The sequence below is a fragment of the Cherax quadricarinatus genome, chromosome 9, assembly GCF_038502225.1.
Source record: "Cherax quadricarinatus isolate ZL_2023a chromosome 9, ASM3850222v1, whole genome shotgun sequence".
Lineage (NCBI taxonomy): Eukaryota > Metazoa > Arthropoda > Malacostraca > Decapoda > Parastacidae > Cherax > Cherax quadricarinatus.
In genome coordinates this window covers 1470688-1483095 of record NC_091300.1, presented here as the reverse complement: position 1 = coordinate 1483095, position 12408 = coordinate 1470688, and the positions used below count along the sequence as shown (strand labels likewise).

At 43.4% G+C, this 12408-nt stretch overlaps 1 protein-coding gene across 4 annotated transcripts in view; it reads left to right on the top strand.

Annotated features, from left to right (window-relative positions):
• The window catches only part of yps (ypsilon schachtel), a 55324-nt gene extending 46086 nt beyond the window's left edge, over positions 1-9238 (top strand). The window contains exons 2-6 of one of the 4 annotated variants that reach the window (XM_053772892.2): positions 3515-3750; positions 4966-5451; positions 5732-5773; positions 6698-6775; positions 8015-9238. In XM_053772892.2, coding sequence (XP_053628867.1) covers positions 3515-3750; positions 4966-5451; positions 5732-5773; positions 6698-6775; positions 8015-8116 — 944 coding nt within the window. In that variant the 3' untranslated portion in view covers positions 8117-9238. Of the gene's footprint in view, positions 1-3514; positions 3751-4926; positions 5452-5731; positions 5774-6697; positions 6776-8014 lie in introns of all 4 variants that reach the window. The other 3 variants (XM_053772896.2, XM_053772893.2, XM_053772898.2) reach the window with 3 other exon arrangements.
• Positions 9239-12408: the final 3170 nt, after the last annotated feature.

Genomic DNA, 12408 nt, shown 5'->3' with positions numbered 1-12408 from the left:
CTGTTATAATTGTATAAATATCATCACCATATTTGTGAATGCATATTAGACCCACCAGCTGGCGTGTATTAGACGTGTGAGGTCGTTTGTTTACTCTTGAATATCGGCAAAAATTTAACATTTCTGCTACTTTGAGCTCAGTTTCAAGCTATTTCCAGTGCTAAAACCAATCAAAATCATCTGTATTTCTGTAATGTCTTCCATTCTATCGAATGAGACCAAGGAATCGCAAATACAACTATAAAAAACATACGAAAAACCACTGCAGAGTCGCTGTTTTAATCAAAAAATCATGATTTCAGTTTTTTTTTTTATTCTCATTATACACAGTGTGCTGCAGGATCTGTTTTATGTGGTGCACGCATACCACATAGATGTATTCTCTCATATCTAGGCCCAAATGTACCACTCAGTTTATCAGAGTGAGCCGAGCTCATGACGTAGATCTACGGTTTGGACCCTGAACGTAAAGCTGTAGATCTACGGGACGGACCCTGAAAGGGTTAAAAGGAAAAAAGAGCATATGGTACCCAGGCATCCCCAATTATTTTAACCCTTTCAGGGTCCAAGGCCCAAATCTGGAGTCACGCACCAGTGTCCAAGAATTTAAAAAAAAAAAAATTGTTATTGTTTCTTATGAAATCGTAGAGAATCTTTTTGTGAAGGTAATAAAACAAAAAGTACGAAATTTGGTGGAAAATTGACGAAATTATGCTCTCGCGAATTTTGATGTGTCAGCGATATTTACGAATCGGCGATTTTGCCGACTTTGACTCCCATTTTAGGCCAATTACATTATTCCAGTCAACCAAATTCTTAGCTATTTCACTAGTATTACTTCTATCGATTGAACACAAGAAATCGCCAAGTCAACTGTTTCAACTACAAATTAAAGTGATTGTGTTAAATTGGCCAAATTAACAATTTCCAAAGTTCAAAATATTCCAATTTCAAAATAGGATCCAGAATAAACAATGTAGGTATTCCTTGAAATAAACTAACATTTCCTCTGTTCATTAGTTACGTTTTGAGGCTTTACAAATAAATTCCATTTTGATTTTTCACAATGAATTTTTATTCACCAAAAAATAGAAGATTTACTGTTATGCAATACTGTAATAATTGTATAAATATCATCATATTTGTGAATGCATATTAGACCCACCAGCTGATGTGTATTAGTGTGAGGTCGTTTGTTTACTCTTGAATATCGGCAAAAATTTAACATTTCCACTACTTTGAGCTCAGTTTCAAGCCATTTCCAGTGCTAAAACCAATCAAAATCATCTCTATTTCTGTAATATGTCTTCCATTCTATCAAATGAGACCAAGAAATCGCAAATATAAAAAACATACGAAAAAACACTGCAAAGTTGCTGTTTTAATCGAAAAATCATTTCATTTTTTTTCTCTCATTATACACAGTGTGCTGCAGGATCTGTTTTATGTGGTGCACACATACCACATAGATGTATTCTCTCATATCTAGGCCCAAATGTACCACTCACAGTTTATCAGAGTGAGCTGAGCTCATGGCGTAGATCTACGGTTTGGACCCTGAACGTAAAGCCGTAGATCTACGGGACGGACCCTGAAAGGGTTAATATGGCCCACAGTGAGTGCGCACACCCATTCTCTCGTGTCTAGGTGACTCAGGCTTAATGTGGCAATGCTGAATGAATGACAAAGGAAACGTATATAAACGTTTGGGGCGCTATGCGCGTGGACGTATGAAAGTTTGGGGGGCTACGCGTGTGGACGTATGTAAACGTTTGGGGGGCTACGCGCGTGGACGTATGTGAACGTTTGGGGGGCTACGCGCGTGGACGTATGTGAACGTTTGGGGGGCTACGCGCGTGGACGTATGTAAACGTTTCGGGGGGGGGGGGGCTACGCGTGTGGACGTATGTAAACGTTTGGGGGGGGGGGGGGGGGCTACGCGCGTGGACGTATGTGAACGTATTGGGGGGGCTACGCGCGTGGACGTATGTAAACGTTTGGGGGGCTACGCGCGTGGACGTATGTGAACGTTTGGGGGGCTACGCGCGTGGACGTATGTGAACGTTTGGGGGGCTACGCGCGTGGACGTATGTGAACGTTTGGGGGGCTACGCGCGTGGACGTATGTTAACGCTACGCGCGTGGACGTATGTGAACGTTTGGGGGGGCTACGCGCGTGGACGTATGTGAACGTTTGGGGGGCTACGCGCGTGGACGTATGTGAACGTTTGGGGGGCTACGCGCGTGGACGTATGTGAACGTTTGGGGGGCTACGCGCGTGGACGTATGTGAACGTTTGGGGGGCTACGCGCGTGGACGTATGTGAACGTTTGGGGGGCTACGCGCGTGGACGTATGTGAACGTTTGGGGGGCTACGCGCGTGGACGTATATGAACGTTTGGGGGGGGCTACGCACGTGGATGTATGTGAACGTTTGGGGGGGGGGGGCTACGCGCATGGACGTATGTGAACGTTTGGGGGGCTACGGGGGACGTATGCGGCGGGGCTACGCGCGTGGACGTATGTAAACGCTTGGGGGGGGGGGGGGGGGGGGGGGCTACGCGCGTGAACGTATGTAAACGCTTGGGGGGGGGGGGGCTACGCGCGTGAACGTATGTAAACGCTTGGGGGGGGGGGGGGGGGCTACGCGCGTGGACGTATGTAAACGCTTGGGGGGGCTACGCGCGTGGACGTATGTAAACGCTTGGGGGGGCTACGCGCGTGGACGTATGTAAACGCTTGGGGGGCTACGCGCGTGGACGTATGTAAACGCTTGGGGGGGCTACGCGTGTGGACGTATGTAAACGCTTGGGGGGGGGGGCTACGCGCGTGGACGTATGTAAACGCTTGGGGGGCTACGCGCGTGGACGTATGTAAACGTTTGGGGCGCTACGCGCCCCAAAATTTCAAATAACTGTATCCTGAAACCTCTTTCTGTACCTTCCATTCTATCAAATGATAGCGAATGCAACCATAAAAACCATCTGAAAATACACCGCAAAGTTATTTTAAACCAAAAAGCCGGTTTTACCCTCCCATTATGAATTGCACGAGGCAGGAATTTTTTTTTTTATGGTGCACTCTTATCAAGGCTCAAATTTACTGCTCGCTGCTTTTAAGTGAGCAGAGCTCATCAGTTACATGGCACTGACCCTGAGCAGAGACATAGTACTACAGCATGGACTTTGAAAGGGATAACTACTTGAAGGTCCTTTTACCCGAGGGTTTACTGTACATGGAAAATTTAGATTACTGACTTAGGAAAGTGCACAAGATACTTCAGACCACTAAAATTCCCCACTTCTGATGTAAACCAACCCACACTTGGATACAGTAAATAATTCATATACTCCGGGCACGGTAATTAATGTTCGAGTTTGAGGGGAGGTGTGGGTGGCATTTGTATATGTACTGTTTGACAATCTGATTAACGTTCTATAGTATGGTTTAAATGTGATTCAACACGAATTCTGTTCGAGGAAATAAAAGTAAAAAAAAAAATTTTTAATTTGCAGCCACCAAGGTAACCGGCACTGTTAAATGGTTCAACGTTAAGAGTGGCTATGGCTTCATCAACCGGCATGACACAAAGGAGGATGTATTTGTCCACCAGTCAGCAATCATCAAAAATAATCCAAGGAAATATGTGCGGTCAGTAGGTGACGGCGAAGAAGTGGAGTTTGACGTCGTAGTTGGTGAAAAAGGCAATGAGGCTGCCAATGTTACTGGTCCTGGTGGAGAGGCAGTTAAGGTTAGATTTGCTTCCTTTTGTATGCTTACAAACTTTTATGGCTTTCTTTTATTGTCTTAAGCTTTTGATAGGCATCTTTTCACACCTGTAGTCTGCAGTTGCTGGGAGGTAATGTAGTACCCCCCTCCCTTTCTTTCTCCTCTCCCAGTAGCTAAAATTTATTAGTAAATTTAAGTACTAAATGTTTTTTATGCTTTAAGCTGCCATGGAAAAAATGCCATTCATTAGATTTACTTAACTTTTAGTTGTACCTAAGTTACCAGTTTTACTTGGAAAGTTATAGGCAGTCAACTTTTTTCTTTTTATTTATATAAATTTTGTGCTGTATTAGCTTTCTCTGCTTTAATATTTTCATGTTGATGTTTCTGAGAATTGCACTGGCAAATACTCTAGCATTATTAATAGTTTATCATTTTAAGCTGTGTTAATTGTTGGAATTTTCTTTTCAGTAGAAAGCATGATACTGTTCTCCTTGATCTGCTTTGTACAGTTGTGATGTGTTCTTATGGTTTAATAATACTTCGACATATTATAATTGCCTCTCTTCCCTGCTACTAATTATCTGTACTCATCATTTCTGCTTGGCTATTCTTTTGCCAAGTTCCACCAGACTCTAACCAGTCTGTTTTCCTCTGCCACTATCATCCTCTTGTCTACAAAAGTTTAAAGTGTATGCAGAGTTGTTTAATAAACTACAAATGTTATTTTTGAATTGTTACTTTTTTAAACCATTTAAACAATTTCTATTGATGCTTTTTTTTTTTCAGTGGTAAGGTTAAGAATTTACAACACCTTGGTTTTTAGCTGCCTGCAATCCCTTTTCATTGCATACTTTCTATACTCATTTTACTAAATAGTTGTGTATAGTACTTAGATTTTTCACACATTTACATGTTAGACAATTAAGCTTTTTAGGTGGTAATGGCTGTTTACTCAATGCATGCCCCAGTTGGTTATCTGCTGCACCAACATCTGCTACAGGTATTTTGTGTAAGCTTGATAATATATTCAATAGTTCAGTTAACCTTTGGGAGAAATAAAAGGGAGTTTGCACTCTGTCGAAGCTTTGTAAAAAGAAAAAAAAAAATCCTCCATAATTTTTGGCCAAATCTGCAATAAAACTTATCCTAAATTACATAACTTCCCCCAGAGTTATAGCATAATGTACTTCCACAGGGGTCGCCTTTTGCTCATGACCGTGATGTTCCCCTGCAGGGGTCGCCCTACGCAGCAGATCGTCGCCGTGGCTACCGCCGCAGATACTACCGCCGTGCTCTACCAGGCGAGGAGGGAGAGATGGAGGAGGAGGGAGGAGATTTTCCACCACCGATGAGGGGTCGTGGCCGAGGTGGATTCCGTGGCCGTGGACCTCGTAGGTTCTACCGTGGTCGCTTCTTTGGGCGTGGACGTGGCCGTGGGGCAGGACGTGGTGGCTTTTATCAAAGCTACAATGATTATGAGGGAGGGGAAGTAACTGAAGGTGAGGGCATGCAGATTAGGGGACGTGGAAGAGGCCGTGGACGTGGAAGGGGTAGGGGTGGTCGTGGTCCACGTGGCTACTTCCGGCGCTATTATGGTGGCTCCCGTCCCCAATATGGAGAAATGATGGCAACCCCAGATGATGTTCCTCGTCGCAGATTCCGCCGTGGAGGTCGTGGACGTGTACGTGGTGGCAGATACAGTGGCACCCCTGAAACGAGGGTGAGTCTTAAATGTTTGTTTTCCACTACAATACTGTATTTGGGGTGAAAGCTAGAAAGAAGAAATATTCCTCCACTTGTGTAATAACTACATCCTTTCTTGTAGTGGAAATGTAGGATAGGTAGAATGTGGATGGAAGATCTCTCCTTTCTTTGGGCAGAAGTAGCTGCACTTCCCACACTCACTGTGTAGATTATGTAGATATTAACACTAGCATGTTATATCTGGAGTCCATCCCCTAGACTAAAGCATGTCCTCATACTGCATGTTTGCCTTACAGACATCGGAAACGCAGACACAGGTAGCGGCTGAGGGACAGAAGGCAAGTTTATCCTTCAACCTTTCCCTTACAGCTGGGCAGCCATGTTGCATGGCTAGCCAGTGCAGAGTTAATGGTGCCCCTAATTATCCTTAGTTCCTCTTTGTGCCTTGGAATTTGTGTGATGTGTTTTGTGTTCCAGCTTTTGAAAACTTTTATTAATGAATTCTTGATTTCCAGATTATTAGTATAATTTATCACCTTTGAAACTGCTTATCCTGATTTTTTTTTCTCTCCCCTCCCCTTGTCTGGAGTCTTAGAAATCAGATACCTTGCATACTAAATGTGCATTATTTGTGTGTAACATTTTTGGTAATTGCCTTGTATTTTGCATTTTTGTATGTCATGTAGCCTAACTGAATAATTTTATTATGGTTGTAGTGGGAAATGCTTTATGTAACTTGATCTGAACAAAATTTCCACTTGTAAAAAAAAATCATATTATACAACAAGTTTTACCATGTGGATTACGGTAAAGCTGATTGATAGTATGAAAGTAAGGATCTACATTTTCTGGCTTGCAGCCATTGTAATGGGAAGCCTTGTCACTGTTCATATTTTGTAGTCTAAACTAGTCTGATTCAGTGTTTTATATAAGCTGCACTTCATTGAATTTTTTCTTGTCAGTACTACTGCCTGCACTTAACAATTTACTGTGTTGCTAATTTTTTCTTACTTTCCATAATGAGTAACCACTTAATAGGAGCTTTATATACTTATTAATTGTAAAAATAATTTTAATGCATTTGCCAATCATTATAGTTTTACTAGTTAAAATGTGTGCATATGTTAGTGTGCATATGCAGGTATCAAGAGCTGGAACACTGTTTGGACTATCCATTGTCTAGTATTTTGTGCTTGTAAAGTTTGAAATGCTCTGTGGTAATAATGCTTAATAGAACAAGGCTTTTTGCATGTGCTTTTCAGCCTGAAGTGTCAGCAGAAGAACCAAAAGAAATTGCTGAAGCTGAAGGAGAGCAGCATGAGGCTCAAACTGAAGTGGTGGTAAGCTTAGGCTTCCTAGCTTCATGACCTAAGTCCTTTTTAATATTGGAATTTTTGCTACTTTAAAAGCAGCATTGATCATATTTAAATGGCTTACATTAATGCTTGGTTTACCATTTAAACCCCCTTTTGAGTGTTTATGGTTATGTGACCTTTAAATGTGTACTGCCCATATAAATCTTTGTAATGAAGCTTCTCAAAAAAAAAATCTACATATTAAGTAAATTAAAGAAAAATTAAGCTCCTGGCATGAAATTTGTCACATGCTCAAAAAACTGCATGTCATGCTAATGCAAAAATGTCACTTGATGTCCAAACACTTGATTACTGCCATCCATTTGTTACATGCATGTACCCTATAGCTGGCATAATGTCAGTAGCAAACTTTTGATTGCTAGACTATTTAAGAAATTGCAAATTACTGCACACGGTACAGTGGAAATAGTCGCTACCATGGCTGGATCAAAACAAATAATCTGCACTTTGGAGAGGGTGTCTACCTTGTACCACTGATACATCATGGTGTGATGTGTCGATGGTCAAGTTGGACCAAAATGTCACTCTTAACCTGTTTAAGTGTCGATTTTGTGATTAATGAATATCCTAAATTAGAATTGTCTGCCACATGGTGCAGATTGTTACCTCAGTTTTTAATAGCTTATTTTGTATTGCCCTATCCACGATTTGCATGCAAAGCATTATACTTTTCTTTCTGACCTGGAACATTCCACAAGTTTTTATCCTCTCATACTGATAAAAGCATTTTATAAATATTGAATTTATACTATTAAAATTATGCTGCCAAATAGAATCTGGGTGAATTTCTGTACAAAGCAATCCTCGATCCTCCTTAATAGCAGAATAAGCTGCACCTGCTTGCTTCACACCTTGTTCAAGGGTTGTCCTAATACACAAGCTTTTTCTAACTGTAAAGCAAGTCTTAAGACATTTCAGCTGCTTATATGTATGATGGCATGGGTATTGACATTTTGCTAAATCATGGAAAGTAATGGTTAAAAGCTTGCAGAAGCTGTAATTAACATTACTTATGAAAAAAAATTAACTTGGGGGGGGTTTTTTTTTTTTTTTTACTAGAATGAAAATGATGCACTGATTGCTTGTTAATTATTTTAGCAATGCATTTGATTATTTTTAGAAGGGGAATGAGATTTATCTTGACTAACATTTTACTGGAGAATGCATTCATAATGTTGTGAAACATTTAAGCTTAAATTTCAGGGAGAAGGTCAGCAGTCTGGACAGGAAAACCAAGCTGCTGCTGCTGCTACATCCCAACCTCAGCAGCCAGTAGAAAATACAACTGCTGAAAGTTCTGCGTAAATCTACACCCTCTCCTTCCCTCAAGTCATGCCACCAAAGCTAAGAAGTCCTATTTTAGAAGTAGCTATAATCATATTGTGCACTTGCTTCGTGTTCAGCAGTAGGATTAAAGCTACTTTAGAGATGGGTCTAAATGTAAGGGTAGGTAGGGCTGCTGTTGAGCCACGCCCCAGCCCCAAACTGCCCATCAGGAGCCTTACCTACTGCCCGGGACCCCCAGCGGCAAACAAACCACCGAGACGGAAGAAAGGGACAGAGTAATGCAGAGTAGTGGCTATAACAAACATGCTGCTGCTCCCGGTTACCAGAAAGTCGGCTCTAACCACACAATGAAGGAAATACTCGCGTGTCCTCACTCCGGGTCCGGTAATGAAGAGGTCACACTTTGTAGAAAGAACAGACAAACCCACGGTCAAGGGTTGGAGTCACCGAAATGATGGCCCTTTCTTTGTCACGCAACACCACTGATGACGCCATGCAACAAATACTAAGACACATTTTAGTCTGTGGGTGGGGAATGAAGTACAGTTAACATAAAATTCCAGTAAGACTACAATGGGTGGTAAAAAAAAAAAAATATTAAGACAGCTGATTCCTCATGAAATATTTTTTGGTTCCATGTCCATGGTGCTGAGGTGTGTTTGTTGCTGGTTGGGTTCCACCAAAAAAAGTGTAAAATCACAAGAATTAAACCTCATGCACATGTTTAATCATGAACTCACCCCCTTGGTAGGCCCTGTGACAAGCCTAGGATGCTGCAACTTTTGGATTGTGCAGGTTTCACTTTTTTTTTTTTTTTCCATTGGCATTGGTCTAGACATACCAGAAGAATAGGTATTCTTGTCTGTACTGTTAGTGTCCTAAGGTCAACGTTAGGGGTGCATAAGATGAATTTTAACAAATGGTTTTAAAGTTTCGACTACCAGCTGCAAATAGCTAGGTACAGGCAATAGTGAATGGAAGTTTAGTTTTCTTGTTTTGTCATTGTCATTGAATATTTAAACATTGGCAGTTATTTTTGAAAGACCCTATTTTGACACTTTTTCTACATAAATTTTGTAGGAAATTATTGTGCCACAAAACATGTGCATTTGCAATAAACCAATAAAATCCATAAAAATGTGTTGGCTGCTTTATAATTATCCTTCTCTCTTCCCCCCCCCCACATTAAAGTGTAACAGTATGGCTGTTTTAATTAGACTGCAGACACAATGGTGCATTTAAGATGTAAAATTTGAGTGGTAAGCCATATTGTGCTAGTGGGTCCATAGTGTATAAAGTAGGGATAGGTGTAAACAAAAAAAAAAATAATAATGAAGTTGTACCTCTTCAAGGTGGGCTCCTTGGCGTGGTGAAGAGGCTCTTGGTCTGAGGAATTAGCCCTGTCAGTCTTCCTCAGACCGAACCTAATTACCCCCCATTCTCCCCTCCCCTATCCCATCACCCCCTTTTTCCATTCCTCCTCCTCCTCACCCCTCCCTTTTACCCTTCCTCTTCCTCTTCAAGGGGGGCTCCTTGGTGTGGTGAAGAGGCTCTTGGTCTGAGGAATTAGCCCTGTCGGTCTTCTTCCTCAGACCGAACCTAATTACCCCCCATTCTCCCCTCCCCTATCCCATCCTCCCCTTTTTCCATTCCTCCTCCTCACCCTTCCCTTTTGCCCTTCCTCTTTTTGGCCTTCGGGATTTCTCCCACAGGCGCGCTAGGGGTCCATCCCATTCCGTTGAGGTTCTTAGCGGTGGCGTAGTTTGCCGTGGAATCTGGATTGCCTGGGGATGTCCCGATCCCTCTCCGGTATCCCGGAGTAGCTTTGGGTGTCTTTTGGGCGACGGGTGTGTCTCTGGAAGCCACCTTTCGGATTCCGGGGGTGGTGGCCGAAGGAGGTATGCTTTGTGGCGGATATCCGGCCGCCCTCTCTTTTGTCCACCGAGGTAGCTCGGCAGATGTGAGGTTGGTATCCCGGATTGCTGGTTTACTGGCATGAAGGGTAGGGTATAGCACGGGTTCCATGCTGCATCTGCGCTACTAGCGGTGTTGAGGTCCTCTTGGGCGCGGAGGGAGATTTCCGGCCCTTTCATTCCTCCTGGGAACTATTCCTCCCCGCTCCCCCCTTTTTTTTTTATTCTTTTTTTTATTTTTATTTTCTTTTCTTTCTTTTTTTTTCTTAAAAACAAAAAGCAAAGGAGTAACCTAACCATGGCAGCCCTAGTCCATGAAACCACTACCCCCGGGCCCCTTCTTGATACCGCACCCCATTCTGACCCTGCTTTGTGTTTAGACCACTCTTCGGACACTCCTGATGCCCCTGTACCTCTTGCTGGTGCTGTTTCCTCACCCGCTTCAGGTACCGGGGCTTCAACTGACTCCTTCGATTTGTCTGAACTCCGCTCTCCTTTGACTATGCTTCCGGCTTCTTCCTCTACGGTACGGCAATTTTCAAATCGCCCGCCCATTTCATGCCGGACCAACTCCGGTCCTACTCCTAAACGCCAACATCAATCTCCTGATGATGCTCCTTCGTTACCTTCCCATTCTACTCGGAAAAGACTGACACGTCAAGCACTCCCTCTCCACGCTCGGTTTCGGACCACACAATGGACTAAATTCTTTACTTTAAGACCAACTTCTTCTTCTGCCTACCTTTCTGACCATAGTATTGGCAAAGCGCTCCTGCGTCATGTTGGCAGAGATATTTCATTTCACGCTCTCAAGAGCGGTACGCACATCGTCACTGTCCAGAATGCTACCCAAGCTCATGATCTTTCTCACCTTTCGAATATCGATACTACTACTATCACTATTGAAAAACAACTCTCAATTCTTGTAGTGGTACTGTCATTCTGCCCCATACCATAGTCCAACAGAATTTCCAGTCATGTGGCAATGACATTTTTGAACAGCTGGAACTCCAGGATCTCCCAATCCTCAAAGTAGACACTTATGTCCTTCCTGCCCGGGGGCGGAGAAGTTACCCTTGCAATGTGGCTCGTTTAACTTTTGACAGCCGAGAACTCCCGTCCTCTGTATATGTCGCGGGACATAGGTTACAAGTTCGAAAGGTGATACCTACACCGCAACAATGTAGAAATTGCTGGCGTTTTGGTCACCCAGCGAAATATTGCAGATCTATGGCCGAATGCCCAGTCTGTGGTGCCGACGACCATTCTAATACATCTTGCAGTCAACCTCCATCTTGCCTTAGTTGTAATGAAGCTCGCCCTTCGTACTCCCGCCGTTGCCAGGTCTACTTAAATGAACGTGAAATCCGTTGCCTCAAAAGAGGCAGAAGGTCTCCCTTATGCTATGGCAGTTACTCGTCTCCGCCTCCAAGGGAGACTACCCCGTGTTTCTTATTCTCGTGTTTCCAAACGTCCCCCCACTTCTGGGGTCCCATCTTCTGCAGCCTCCTCTGTTGTTACCCCTCCCATAGCCACTACGGCATCTAATCCTTTTGCTGTCCTTGGCTCTGACGTCCTGACTACAACTCGGTCTGTTCTCACATCTTCGCGTCCTTCCTCACAAGCCCCAGTATCGACAAGACCTCGTATGACACCTAATACCAATCGCCCCTCTACTCAGAAGTCCAAAAAATCCACATTGCTCGAATCTTCTTTGCCCCTTCCTTCCCTTCTTCCACCTCCACACTTTACCTTTCCAGTCTCTGTACCTAGTTCTTCCCCTCTCTCTCTGGCTCTATTGCAAGTGTGGAGATTCACCCTCCTCCTCGTACTATGCCTTCCACCCCCGTTCCCTCCCAAGTTTCTCCCTCTTCTGCCACCTCCCAGGTTTCTGCCTCTTCTGTCCCCCCCCCCCCCACACTTCATCTCCAGTCCCTTACACTTTTCCCTCCCCCTCTACTTTGGTACAGTCCATTACTGTCCCAATCTTTACTCACCCTCCTCCTCCTATCTCCAATATGGTCTCCCATACATCTTTGAATTCAGAAACACTTGAAGCCATTTCAGAATATATTGCAGAGACTAAACCTTCAATGGACACTGATTCACTTCCTGTTCCTTCTCCTCCATCTTCACAACCCCATTCTTCGCAACGCTCCGTTCCTTCGCTACTTGAACATCTTCCAATGCCACCACACGTTGACTTTTCTAACCCCTCTAGTCCGTAGGTGCCTTTACCTACAGATTCCTGATATTTTCTTCATCGCCAATCATGGCCTATTTACAGTGGAATATCCGCGGCCTCAGGGGTAATTGGGGTGAGCTTCAGATGTTGCTTTCCAGGTTTTCCCCTGTTGGTGCTTGCTTACAAGAACCAAAATTACACTCGGCTGTTTT